At 34.4% G+C, this 15,257-nt stretch overlaps 1 protein-coding gene across 1 annotated transcript; it reads left to right on the top strand.

Moving 5' to 3' along the window:
• Positions 1-152: 152 nt before the first annotated feature.
• On the top strand, positions 153-481 carry LOC140431866 (uncharacterized; the record flags this gene model as incomplete). Its single annotated transcript, XM_072519742.1, has 1 exon — positions 153-481. A coding segment is annotated over exon 1 (329 nt), but the record flags the coding sequence as incomplete, so codon positions are not given.
• Positions 482-15,257: the final 14,776 nt, after the last annotated feature.

Genomic DNA, 15,257 nt, shown 5'->3' with positions numbered 1-15,257 from the left:
ACGCGCTATCTCAGAGTGCAGAAACCTACGGGAAGGATGAGCAGGAGAAAATAATAGCCAGGAATAGGAGCATAACGGAATGGCAGGAAGAATGGACAAATGAGCATAGAGCGGCCTGGACGAGGGTATTAATTCCAAATATCGCAGACTGGATGAAGTGCGGGGACAGAGACACCAATTACTTTTTCACCCAGTTCCTAACAGGGCACGGCTCCTTCAGGGCCTATCTAGAAAGGATAGGGAAGGTTGCGGATGGAAATTGCACAGACTGTGGAGTGGCTGACACGGCCGAGCACTGTGTATTCGAGTGCAGAAGATTTGATGAGGACAGAAACGAATTGTACAGAAAGCTAGGTAGGGTAAGTACAAATACCATAATGCAGGTAGCAATGAGAGGAGAGACTGAGTACAAGGCAATATTGGAGGCAGTAACTCAAATTGTCAGAAAGAAGGAGATATTGGAGAGGAATCTACAGCAAAGGTAGGTAAGAGAGTGAGAGAGAGGGCGAAAGAGAGAGAGAGAGAGAGGAGATGGGCTATTCATGCGATGCACCGGTCTGAAGAGGACCTACCGCATGAGTAGCCTGTATAAAAGGGGGTGGACTTTAGTTGGCAGGCAGGGAGCTATGGGTGTATCTGTGAGCACGACTCCTCTGGGGGGACTGCGTGCGGATGGATCCTTCCACCCTGAATCCAACTCACGCCAGGTCATCCTTAACGGGGACACGGCCTGGTACGGCCTTTAGAAGATTTACCACCAAAAAAAAAAAAAAAAAAAAAAAAAAAAAAAAAAAAAAAAAAAAAAAAAAAAAAAAAAGACAGGAAGGTGTAGATATAGACGAAGAAATAATAAATAACCGACAACATTAGCTAAAAACTTTCAATTTTTTGTTAATCTACTTAATGAAAATAGTCAATGTAGATATGTTAACCCTTAAGTGGGTTAACATATTTATTCATAAATAAATTTTATTTTTGGGTAAACAAAATTTCCCTTCGATTTTGAGTTTTACCTATTCATTCTTCTATAATATATAGTGAATCATGATAAGACGGTGATAAAACTTTATGATTGCTAACAAATAGCACTAAATGAACGAGAAATACGGCGACACCCTGTAATTTTTCATGTCACATGTTATTTAGGTCATACTTACCCTCCACTTTAAAATTGGACTTGTGCCGTTGGTTGCTTTTTATTTTTCAGGGGTAAAAACTACCTCTATTAGAAAAAAATCGTTTAATTATAAATTAAAGCGGGTAACTGATTCAAATCATATTTTAATGAAGTGTATCACAGTTTAACAGCTAAATCCCACCCCCTAGATTAGTTATAATTAAAATAATGTCATTAAATATTTTGTCTCCACTGATCTACATGGAAATTTGTATTAAGGTTATACCTACCCTCCACTTTAAAATTAGACTTGTGCCGTTGATTGCTTTGACAACATTTCCCAGAAGTCAACAATAATATGTCTGCAAACACAGTCGCATCGACAAAAATAGAATCTGCAATTTCTATATTGCTTTGCTCTGAAGAAAGCCGTTTTTAAAAGCAGGTCTTCGACAAAATTCAAAAAAATCACGGAAGATTTTAACTTATACTCTGATAAAATATGCTTTCGTGGAAGAAGGACAGAATGTGAGAGAAAAGGAAGGTCCACATAAAAGAAAAACATGCAACTAAAAAAAAGACATTAAAAATACGAAAATTAGAGATGGTCCAAAATTTTTTTCCGGGAAGAAAGTCTGATTTGATCTACGTCTGCAGCTCATCATGACCCTACATCCGCAGAATCTGAGGATGAAACTGAGAGGTTAGTATGTGAAGAACCCTATCGAAATAGCACTAGAGGTGATGATTGGGTGCAATGCAGCCATTGCAGCAGATGGAGGTATAGCAAATGCACGAACAAAATACATCACTTTTTTCATATGCATTAATTGTAATTGAGATAATGATTTGTGAGTTTCGTTTTTAATTGTTAGATTTTCTTAATGTCAATGGTCAAAATAGACGTGAAAAATTTAATCTGCATTTGCTTTTGAATTGTGTCACTATTGTTAACCTTAAGATATCACTAAGAAAATATTGCGTCAACTAACCCCATGCCGTTAGTCAATTAGTCGAGACCCGGGGATTAGTCCCAAACCCTTCTTTCAGTGCGTCACTAATTTTGACGTCATATAGGATTTTAAGAATGTCGAGAATTATTGCATGACATTTTAGTTAAATTTGACAGTTGCAGGATCGTAATCTCTCTTTTTCTAATTGAAAATTTAATAATTTTAATATTAGTCTTTGTTCTTTCTCGATATATCTCGGCATATTTAAAATATTTTTATGACAATAAATACAAAATTAAATTTTCACTGTAAAATGTCTGATAATACTAACCTGGAATGACAATTATCATTTTAACAGTTGACATTGTGAAAGTACTGTCACGATCGAGACAATCTACATAAAATTATATTTATGTGCATCATTGATTAGATATCTATTTAGCGTATTCTAAACTCCAACCAATTATACATCCGTAAGTAGAATTAGCTTTACGTTAAATAATTGTCTAAGTTCTATATATAATAATCACAGACTCACGTTTTTTTCTGTCACTTCTCGCTTAATGTGTTAGAGAGAATTCGATCAACTATGACGCACTGAAAGAAGGGTTTGGGACGAACTATACTTGAATTTAACAGTACGCAAAAAATAAATCAGTAAAAATTAATTAATGAAAAATAAGTCAACAAACCCTGGTCTCCCCTATCTTAAAAAATGTGAACCTTCAATCTGTATGATTGAGCAAAACTTCAAATTTGTATTTATTTTTATAGCCAAAATATACGGCTGTCTTCATCTTAAATGCGACACACTGTATATGTTTAATGGTTCTTAAATCTTCCAATAAACGTAGAAGAAAACTTAAAATATACCTATTTTTTTACCATTTAATTCGCTATTAAAACAATCTCACACTAATTTTCTTCTATTTTTATGTTTAAACGAAGGTGTCTAATTGACGCAGGGGTGCCAGAAACAAGTGAAAAAATGCAAATAAGTCACAGGCGTATCAATACAACGTCGGTCAAAGATTTTCTCTCTAAATATAAACAAAAAATCTTCTGTACTTGGAACGTACCTATTTCGTAGTGCCAACATTCCTTTTGATGTATTTATAGAGTTTGGGTAAAAGATTTTGTAATATCGTTAAGAATTAGGTGACCTGTCAGTTTTAATAAATATATAGTGCAGAAACTTTTAAAAAGGACACATGATATATTTTTTATACTTTATAATTAATAGAATATCGAACACATTTTTAGTGATATGGAATTAAAACTTGATAATGAAAAGTCGATAAAATATTTACCACAGAGTAAACTTTAAGTAAACTTCAAAGGTACATCGTAAACGCTATGGTGGTGGACGAAAAAAAAACAGCAACATCACCTGAAATGGTTCAGAAAGTGAAGGCTCGACTTAAGCGAAATCCACGTCGTAGTGGTAATCAAATGGCCAAAGAATTGAAAATATCCTAGCGAAGCATGTAACGAATATTGAAAAAAAAGCTTAATGCCAAGCCTTACAAGTTCCAAAGAGCACACAATCTTACACCAAAGCAAAAAAAAGTTCGGCTTTAAAACATAGTGTTATCTGATGAGAAAAATTTCCCTATTGAGCAGTTCATAAACTCTCAAAATGATCGTGTTTATTTGACCGAACGCACCTACAAAAGTTTGAGCTTACGAACGGCCACCAGAAGTAATTTCCCACCTCGAGTAATGGTATGGGCAGCAGTAACCGCCGATGGACGCTCTCCAATCGTTTTTATTGAATCTAGTGTCAAAGTTATTGCAACTTATTATCGGAAAAATGTTTTAGAAGCTGCTTTAGAGCCGTGGGCACGCAAACATTTCGGTTGTAGACCATGGACGTTCCAACAATACTCGGCACCGTCTCATAAAGCTAGTGTGAACCAAGAATGGTCAAAAAACCATGTTCCACACTACATTTCATCGACACAATGGCTTTCGAATTCGCCAAAAGTAAATCCGATGGACTATTCGATCTGGTCCATTTTGGAGGACTAAAAAATATTCCAGTATGGATGCGCTGAATGGGCCAAAATACCGGAAGATCACATTCGTGCAGCATGCAACTCGTTTTTTGATCGTTGGAAGCCATAGTCAAGGCAAAAGGTAGCCACATCGAGCTAAAGTAAGTAGATTCTGAAATTTTGATTGTTTCACACATTTTTGTCATTTGAATCAATAAAAAATAATTTCACACAAAAAAATGATGGTCGTTTGAATAGGTAACTGTTCAATTGCGTAACCCTGTCTATGTCTATGGTTTGAATTCATGCGTACTCAAATTTGTGATGTTAGCCACATACTGGATAAAATAAATAAAAAAAGTCATTGGCAAAACACTTTAAAAGTATGCTTTTTTAGAATTTTAAACATTTTTTTTATTAGATATAAATTGTTAGTATTTAAAAAAATACCAATTTGGTTAATTTACAAATGATTTCTTGGCAATGCGTTCTTGATGAAATTTTATTGCCAATGTCCGACAAAAACTTAATAATATTAGCGGTTATTAAGACGATATCATTCAGTTAAATGGACTGATTTATTAAATGTCTAGCAAATTGATTAAACCCACTTAAGACATTAATGTTCAGTAACCTGATTGTTTCAATAATTGATTGAAAGTAACAGTATGTAATAAGGTTGCCTTTTAAAATGACGTTTTCATTTTTTTAGTATAATCTCTCTCTTGTCGTTTCCTCATTGCTGAGGATCGTGATTTCCTACAATGCGGGCTGTCAATTCTCTCCATCTCTTGCGATTTTGGGCTGCTCTTATGGACTCGGAAAACGTCTCTCTAGTGGCTTTCTGTACTTGATCTGACCATCGTATAGGTGAGCGTCCTCTGCCTCTACGTCCTTCTACGTTTCCGCACACAATTAGTTTTTCTAAGTTGTCATTGTCTCTTCTCGCAATGTGGCCAAAAAACTTTAGAACATTTGCAAGACACTGAGAGGAGAGTCTGGTCTGAATGTTTAGCTCTTCGAGAATCGACTGATTGGATCTGTGCTCCGTCCACGAGACGCGTAGCATTCGTCTCCATCACCACATTTCGAACCTTTTCCTATCCTCTGATTTTATTGTCCATGTTTCGGCACCGTAACTGAAGATTGAAAAAATGAGTGTCCGTACCAGTCTCATTTTGAGTTTTTTGGATAAAGAGCGGTCCTTCCATATTTTTGACAGTCGACTCATCGCGTTCTTGGCCATACCTATTCTTCTGCGAATTTTCGTATGGGAGGAGGCTGCATTGCTTAAGGAAGATCCTAGATACGTGAACTCGTCTACTTTCTCGAATTGATTTAGGGCGCCTGTTGTTTGGAGGATATTCGCGTGGTCCACAATCATGATTTTTGTTTTCTGATTATTAATCTTGAGCCCACACTTGTTGCTTTCGGTTTCTACTCTCTTTATCAGTCTCGACATCTCCTCTTCAGATGTTGCTATCAGTGTTGTATCGTCTGCGAATCTTAAGTTTGAGATCTTTTTTCCTGCAATGGAGATGCCGCCTCTCCATCCATCAAGTGCGTTCCTCATTAGGTATTCTCCATATAAATTGAACAGGTCTGGAGATAGTATGCACCCTTGTCGTACACCTCTGCTGGTTTTGAAGGTATCAGATTGCTGGTTTTCAATTCTTATTTTAACTGAGTTATCTTCGTATAAGTTTTTAATTAATATTGCCAAATGATCTGGAACTCCCATCTCATGAAGAACTGTCCAGAGAACTTCCCACTTCACACAATCAAATGCCTTTTGGTAGTCTAGAAAACAGATTATTATTGGAATTTTAAATTCGCGGGCCTTTTCTATGAGCTGCCGCATATTAAGGATTTGCTCTCTCGTACCCTTCCCTTTGACAAAGCCTGCTTGTTCTTGGGGAATTTGTTTGTCTAAGTATTGTTGCAAACGGCGTTTAATGATTCTTAGTAATATTTTGCTTGGATGGGAAATCAGTGAGATGGTACGATAATTACTACACTTTGTAGTTGTTCCTTTTTTATGGATTGGTATGCACAATGATGTGCGCCATTCTCTGGGCCACTTTCCGCATCTCCAAATTTTATTACAAAGTTTCCACATTATGTAACATCCTTTGTCTCCCATGTTCTGAAGGAGCTCTCCCGTGATATCATCGCAGCCAGGGGATTTATTCTTCTTGAGGTGAGTTACAGCTTCTTCAATCTCGGACAGCAGAATTTCAGGTTCAGGGTTGTATGTGATGTTTTCGAGGGCTGAAGTGTGGCCTAGATTTACGTGTTCTTCCCTGTAGAGCTCTGAACAATAGTTTTTCCATGTTTCCAAAACTCTGTCGATATCACTTATGATAATACCATGTTTGTCCTCTATTGCATAGTTCTTGGGTTTGAATTCTCTAGCAAGAATTTTCACTTTCCGGAAGAGGTCTTTGGTTTCATTTCGATATCCGTGATTTTCTATTTCTTGACAGATTTCAGAGATGTATTCTTGTTTGTCTTTTCGGCATCTTCGTTGAATATCTCTGGAGAGAGCTTTATATGTCTGTTGATCACAGGGGCCAACTTTAAGTTGCTTTCATTGTTCAATCACTTTCCACGTGTTTCTGCTGCTCCACGGTTTAATGCTATTATTTATAGATGGTTGGCGACATTGGTTCACTGTTGTTACGATGGTTTCTTTAATATAATAGTATAATTTAGTATAATAATAACTGTTTTATTCGTCCAATACGATCAAACACTGATATAGGGTACACAACAACTCCAATAAATAACATACAAGCTGAAATAGGTGCACACACGTAACAGCTTCGTGGGCAGCTATTAACCCTTAATTACACTTCTAGCATAACTGTAAATAAAAGAATTCCAATAAATAATATTTTAGATATATCTATGGCTAATGACTCTTCAAAGTTCAATCTCCCATATTCCCGCAGATTTTATCATGCAATAACTGGAAGCAATTTCCACTTTTATATTAATACAAAAATATGTCTTCATCCTCATCATGGAATATAAAAATTCTAACAGTCAATTGCAGTCTATTACAATTTCAAAACAATAGCACCAACCCTATCCAATCTTATAATACAACTCTTCAGAGATCTAATTAACTCCCATTTTGATTACATAGTATATTATACAGGAGTGGCAATATTTAACAGCACAGAGATTCCCAAACATAGAATTCCAGTTACTTCAACTGTATTGAACTGCACCCATACCACTCCCTTAAATTTCGCAACCAGGAAATCCTCCTACCTCCCACATTTCTCTTTCCCGAGATTTTTCCTTGGATTATGAGTCTAAGCAGAGAGTAATTTTCTCCTCTCATTATGTGTCCCAGATATTCCAGTTTTTTCGTTTGTATGGTTTTTATGACTTCGCATTCCTTCCCCATCTTCAGCAGAACATCTTGATTTGTTACTCTTTCTGTCCATGGTATTTTCCACATTCTCCTGTAACACCACATCTCGAATGTCTCAATGTTTTTGATGTTTATCTTTTTCAGTGTCCAGGCTTCCATGCCGTAAAGCAGAACGGAGAAAACATAGCACCTTAACATTCTCGTTCTTAAGTTTATGTTTATATCCCGGCTGCATAGGAACTTTTTCATTTTGACAAACGATTGTCTCGCTATCTCTATTCGCCTCTTGATTTCTCTTGTCTGGTCATTAAAAGTATCAGTGTTATAGTATCAGTGAAGTAAACCCCTAAATATTTGTAGGACGTAACTCTTTCAACTGGCTGATTATTTATGGTTAAATTCACATTGGTGTATAGCTTCTTTGTTACAATCATGAATTTAGTCTTTTTGATGTTCAGTTTTAGACCATACTTATTGGTATGGGTGTTTATGTTTTCCGTCAAAAACTGTAAATTTGTTAGGTTATCTGTTACTATTAGTATGTCATCAGCGTATCGTATATTGTTAATTAACTCTCCGTTAATGTTCATACCAATGTTTTGCTCTAGAAGCGCTTCCTGACATATAGTACCAAGCGATACTACACGCAAATGCAACAAACATTAATCGTGACAGATTCTGTGTCACCACTACAAATAATCAGGAAAATATACACGCAGCATCCATTAGCTTTACTAATAAAGGATGAACTAAATAAATTGCATACTAAAGATACAAGCGTGAAGATTCTCTGGGTCCCATCATATGTTGCAATAGCATGTAACGAAGCAGCAGACAAAAATACCGAAGAAGCTATAAACGACAATAGTATCCCCATGTCACCCAAACTGTAAGTATGAATCTAAAAAGCTACTTCATAAGGCACCTGTTCGAGAACTGGAACAATAAATAGAAATCCATACCATCAAAGCTTCAGGAGATAAAAAATAAGATTGGACCATGGCAACAACCCGAGGTATCCAGACGAAAGCAAATAACTATTTTCCGCTTACGACTTGGACATACCCAGTTTTCTCATGAACGTTTGTTCAAGAAAGAAGAACGTCCAATTTGTGATGAGTGCGGTTCACCCCTTACGGTAAAACATGTGCTATAGTCCGATAATTTTCAATTAAAGGTGACTAATCTACAAAATAAACCAAGTGCTAACGGCAACCATGCAAAATCTCAGAAGTAAATTCTTACCGGGGTCATTTTTATTGTGTATGATTCGCCCATGTAAATAAGTGAAAAAGTATTGATTATTCACAAATAATATTATCATCAATGTCTTCTACAACGGAAACTTCATCTAATTCCGGCGGCAAATAACCCACATTAAGTGAGTCAGCATTTTCACAATCTGAGTCTTCTTCTAACAAAGCTATTAACTCTTTAGTAGTTAGTGCCATCTTTATTTCATATTTCAAAAATTTACTCAAATAAACAAATGCACTACTATATACACGCATTCACGTGATAATAGTTTAGCTTACTTTATTTTAATTTATATGGAATATAAACCAAATAAACAAAAGGAAACTTTCAAATCAAGTTAAAAAAAACAATTATAACGTTTAGAGCACACAGCAATTCTATAAATAAAGAATGAAGTGTAATGACGAGATCGTACGTTAAAATTTCAGATTGTATAGACCAATGAAAAAATAAGTATTTTCCAAACTTTTCTGTTTTTTGAAGTACTGTATTAGGTACTCTATAATAACAATAAAATTTAACTTTATTTTGTTAGACAACTATAAGATACCTGTCAAAGTACACATGATAATTAAACAATTATATTATTCTTAGATTTAATTTTTACGTATTTATTTATGTGTTTAAATAAATACTTAAATTTTTTTTGGTACGTCTCTCTAAAATTGATAAGTGGAATATTATTGCCAATTAATCGCCTTCAATTAAAAATTGTTTTAGTATAGTGAAAAAGTGTGAAAAGTTTAATCGTTACAGAATTAAATACCATTTACCAAACAATCTTAGAGACATTTTAAATTTAAAAAAACACTATAGATAACCTACTTTTGTTTTTAAAAGACTTTAATTTACTAAGTAAAGTGTAATTAATTGTTACCGGTACGCTAATAACCTTATTAGATTGAAGCAGGTTTTTTGTAAATAAAATGATATAGGAGAACTTAATTACTAAAAAAAATACCAACTTGCTAGAATATTTTATATGTTGAGGATGTATGTATGTAGAGTTACACAAAAAACAAAGAGGTTTGGAAGGAAACTGTTTTCTTGTAGCATACCAAGAGTAAATATTACGTTTATATGAGATAAACAAACAAAAGCACACTTTACTATAATATTTAACGCAAAAACAAGGGGAAAGTCAGATGAGACAGAAACATCACTTGGAAAATTTGGTTGGAAAACAGGAATGAGAACAGTGAATCTCTGCTTAGTTTCTTGCTGAAAAAAATCTGTTCCAAATGAACAGCTTCTTCTACAAAAAAGTATATCGCAAATGGACGTGGCAGAGCCTAAATGTAAAAACGAGGAACGAGATCGAATTTATGATCACTTACAAAAGGCTTAAAGATTTGCCTGAAAATTTTCTGAACCAGTTTTCAACAGGTAGCGACTACAGAATGGCGAAAGCGTGGAAATCTTGGGAATATCGGCTTCATATTATTGTAGGCTTTCGTTATGCTTTTGGTGTCGAACTTTCAGTTGACTTTGCAAAACCTGCTTTACATGCTGCTGGCCATATCTTGTTTTAAAACCTTGTACTGGTTGTATTATTTAGACAACTAACCTTAGACAAACATAAAAGATTTAACGCATGTCCCTAAAGTTTTAGGAAAATTTTAGATTTAAAAGTATTATTGGTAGGAAGCTCTGGATCAAGTTGACACTGGAAACCAAAGTTAGTAAACAACTTAAACGATATAATAAACAATGTCAGTTTTAATAAATACGGTTTGTTAAGATGTACAAAGTTAATATTCATCAAAGTATTTATTGTTTAGTTGGACATGTACCAAAACGCGTTATTGTAAGAATTTTTAGTGCTCAAAATATTTCTGTGTCAACAATTTATCAGACAAAGAGTGCAAAAAGGGTATACCATGCCTTAATTTGCCCAAAAGTGGAAGACCAAGAGTTTTAACTCCTGCTCGGGAACAGATATTAGTTGAGAGTATGGAGAAATTAGGAAAGCTTTTGCGAAATGTTGGTTGAAGATATACTGTTTCACGAATGACTGTAAGTAGAATAATTTCTAGAAATAATTTAAAACGATATAAAAGAAAAAAAAAAGCTCCTAAGTACACAAGAGCCCAGTTAGAAAAAAATCTTAGATGTTACCGTGCACTGAGACGTATTCATTTTCCTGGTAAAATTCTCATTATTGATGATGAAAGTATTTTATTTTATTCAATTCCGAAATGAAGGGCCACGACGGATTTGATACACCAACGACAGATTGGTGTCAACTGCTCAAAATATAAATTTTGTTCCCAAGCGAGACATCCCTCCAAATGTGCCTCAGGCGAGGCCTATAGAAGAGTTTTGGGCTGTTTTGATTCAAATGGTGTATAATAATGGCTGGGAAGCCCAAAATGAAGATCAGTTAAGGCGAAGAATTTAGCAAAAAATTCGTGAGATCGACTTGGAAACAGTCCAAAGAGTTATTGTATATACAAGACCAAATTTACGTGCCATCGAAGATCACGGACCTCTTTCTGTTCTATAAAAATACATTACATATTTATTTTTTCCGAAAACTTTAGGGACATACGTTAGTTGACTATAATCTTACCTTCGATTTTTTCTAAACTTGAACTTCTTAGTTTTTCTGAAAACTTTTTGCAATGGAATGCTTAGTTTTTTTATTCGAGAAAAAGTCTTTTTATGTTTATGAACAACCGGAGTGAGAGAAAGAGACAACCGATCCAATGATTTATCCATTTTAAAACTAGTCTTACAAAAATGAGCACCAAACACTCGTTTCCAGTTTGATTTTTAGCACGTTTCAACTGTTATTAACCAAACGTAACACCTGCAGAAGTTAACAATCCTGTAATTTGTATGTTTTTATCTTACAGATAAGAGAAATAAGCCGATGATTAGTTAAGAATTAGCAAAGAAAATACCACGGAAATTAAACTTAAAGGGACTTGGAATGAAACTGAGAATATTAGAAAGCTAACCAGTCACTCTGATAAGAAATATTTAAAACATATCGATGATATCATGTTGTAGTGGGGTTGTTTTAGTAATTAGTTTTGTTTTTAAGAAACAAATATATTGCAATAATTTAATATCGTTTAATTATGTATCAGTAATTAAAAGTATTAACAAAAATAATAACAAGTTATTAAAATGTTTTATAAATGATTTTTAGGATTTGTTTATATTATTTTTAAACAAAATTTAAAAAGCTATTAAATATTAATGAACACAATATGGTTTTAAAAAAGATTTTGGCACCATAGATGCGGTGACACACTTAGTTACAGACATACAAATAGGCTTAACTGAAAACGAGTATAATGGAACGATGTTTCTAGATGTTAAAGGTGCCTACGACAATGTCAACTGGTTCATCTTACCGGAAAAAATGATGCAATTACTAATCCCTCAAGAAGTTACTAACACGATATGCAAATTATATATAAACAGGCAAGTAGGGCTCAGAGGACATTATGGGTGCCCAGTAAAATACCAAACTGCAAATTTAGGTTTGCCACAAAGATTTTTTCTTGCACCATTACTTTTTAATATATATACTACTAATTTACACACCTCCATATCTAAAGCAACTATTATACAATATGCAGATGATTTTGTTGTTTATACACGTAGCAAACATCAACAAATGCATCAATCGTTTGAATTCAAGCACGAAACGCGTTTTAAGATCCATAAGTGATTTGGGGCTACAAATCTCCGCAGACGTGTGTGGCTTATTAAGGAAATTTTTATGTACTTTGAGCATTCTGTCGCATGTACTGACTTTGGTAGTATTACAAACGTGGACAGCAACCAATTTCGGGTATTACTCCTGTTGTATATACTTTGTTGAACAGATCTAAAAGTATATGCAGTGTTTCTTCGTCAATGCATTTAATTAGCTAAGTGGGTATCTGATCTGGGCCTACTGATTTTTCAGTCTTTGCATTTCTAATTGCCTGTTCTAATTCGCACATTATTATATTCGGTCCTGTGGTTCTTATTGTATCATTCTATCATCGTCGTCGAATAGTTTCATTATGCATTCTTGCCAAAATATTAAGCAGTAAACTACCAAGTAGTAGTCTACCAAGTACTAAACAATAATATTTACACTGCTACTGTTTTGTTGTGACTAATCTAAAGCTTTTGATTGTGTAAATCACGAGATTTTGATAAAATAACTAAATTTCTACGGAATTCAAGGTATTTCTTTGAATTGACTCCTATCTTACTTGGGAAATAGGAAACAACTAGTTAAAGCGTTGATGATACTGACTCTGGTCATAAAAGCGTTGTATGTGGAGTACCACAAGGTTCAGTATAGGGTCCTCTACTTTTTCTTATCTTTATAAATGACATCATTAACTTAAAACTCAATGGAAAAATTTTTCTTTTTGCTGATGATACCAGTATCACCTGGAGGAACTCTAATATTAGAACTCTTCATGCAACTATAACTTCTGATCCACTTAAAATAAAAACCTGGTCCGACTCTAATTTACTCTCTTTTAACGTGGATAACACAGTAGCATTATTCTGTAAAGGAGCTCTTCAACCCTTGCTTCTTAATGCCAGCCAGATCAATATCGTTGATTCTGTAAAATTTCTTGATATTTTTATAGACAGCAACCTTAAATGATCCCTTCGTATCGATTTGTTAAGTAAGAAACTAGTCTTAGCCTGCTATCCAATAAGATCTGTTTCGAAGGAAATCAATTTAGCATCTTCTAAAATAACATATTTTTCTTTGTTCGAGCCTCATCTTCGATATGGTCTTCCGTTTTTGGGTTCTAGTACAGCTGCTCAAAAAATCAGAACGAACGGTATGCACAGTGTAACATGCGAGAAACGACGTTATTCACGGTCGTACAGACTTGGTGGTGTTGAATAACGGTACCATCAACGCTCACCGATATATCGTTGACGTTCTTCAAGACCATGTTGTGCCATTTGCTCCTTATATTGACGAAAATTTTGTTCTAATGCACGATAATGCACGACCGCACGTTGCAAATCTAGTGCAAAATTATCTAGAGGAAGTTGGAATTGACGTTATGGAATGGCCAGCGAATAGTGCCGATCTCAATCCTATAGAGAATGTTTGGGACTTGCTTGGTAGACGTCTACGGAATTTTCCTAATCAACCAAACACTCTGCGGGAACTGGAACAACGTCTTGTCCAAATTTGGAATGAACTGGATCAGAAGACCGTTTATTTTAAGTGTGAATCGTCGATGCCAAGCTGTCATTCGTAGCAGGGGTGGAAATACGTCTTATTAAGCAAAAAAAATTGAACAATTTCTATTTTTAGAATTAAAGGTTTTGTTGTTAATTGTTTTAAGATTGTGTTAAGTTTATGAATATTGAAGATGGTTAGCGACAACATCACTAAATATGTTTGTTTTACAAAGTAAAGTAATACGAAAAAAATGCTTTTCATTTCAGTTAATATTTTCCTGTTATATGGTAAGTTTTAAAGTGGTGCGTTAATTTCTTGGAGCAGTGTATTTGGGTATAACATGCAGCAACTTAAGTTATTAGTTCGTAATGTTTTATTATGCAATTTGCAATTTATTTAAATTTCGCAATGGATTGTATATTTTGTTAACTTTTATTTTGTGATAATGACGATTGATGTAATTTCAGTAAATTTTAAATTGTATTGTTATTTTTCTGACTTTTTGTACGCTTTGTCTATAAAATTGTACAATTTTCAGTGACAATAAAGCATATTTCTATTCCCTATTGTGTAGTATATGGACGTCAAACCATATTAATAATTTTTAATAACTAGGTTGGGACCTAAAAAATAACTGTAATGATATTGCCGACATTTATATTACACACTTATGGACAAAAATATCGAATATTTTGGAATTTTCTAATTTTTGTTTTTTCAAAATAAATTCTGGTCAATCAAGTCGTTTATTGTAAAATAGAGTTTATTTTAACAATGTTTAATGAACAATTTTAAGTTTTTATGCGGAGAAAATTGTGAAAAAAATAAATGTTTAATATTAGGTAAATAAGGTTATTTTACTCTAAACTTAAATGATAATTTAAATTGCTTAAACAAGTAGTTTTAACTGAAAGAAGTGCATGATCAGTAACGAGTATTCCCCCCTCTATCTCTTATTACTGCTTTCATCTATCTCAGCATGCTTGCAAGTAAATTTTGGACATATCTTGGGAAATTGCATTCCATTCATCCTGTGCAGCAAGCCGAAGCTGCTCTATCGTATTTGGAACGGGATTTCTTTGTCCTATGCTGCGTTTTAGGTGATCCCACATGTGCTCTATTAGATCTAAACCCGGGCTAAACGGTGGCCAATCCAATCTTGAAATTTGGACCTCATCAAGATAATTACTTACTATGGCAGCGGCATGTGGTCGAGCATTATCGTGCATTAATGTGAATCTTTTATATCCAATGTAACCAACATATTACAAAACATGATCTTGCAGGATGTTTTAAACGTAAGAATCACTAGTCATCCGTCCAGTCACTTCCACAAGTGCGGTACGTACCTCCCAACTAATACCTTCGCAAAGAATTATGC

The sequence above is a fragment of the Diabrotica undecimpunctata genome, unplaced genomic scaffold, assembly GCF_040954645.1.
Source record: "Diabrotica undecimpunctata isolate CICGRU unplaced genomic scaffold, icDiaUnde3 ctg00002171.1, whole genome shotgun sequence".
NCBI lineage: Eukaryota > Metazoa > Arthropoda > Insecta > Coleoptera > Chrysomelidae > Diabrotica > Diabrotica undecimpunctata.
The sequence above is the reverse complement of the archived record's forward strand: the minus strand, read 5'-3'. Positions and strand labels throughout refer to the sequence as shown.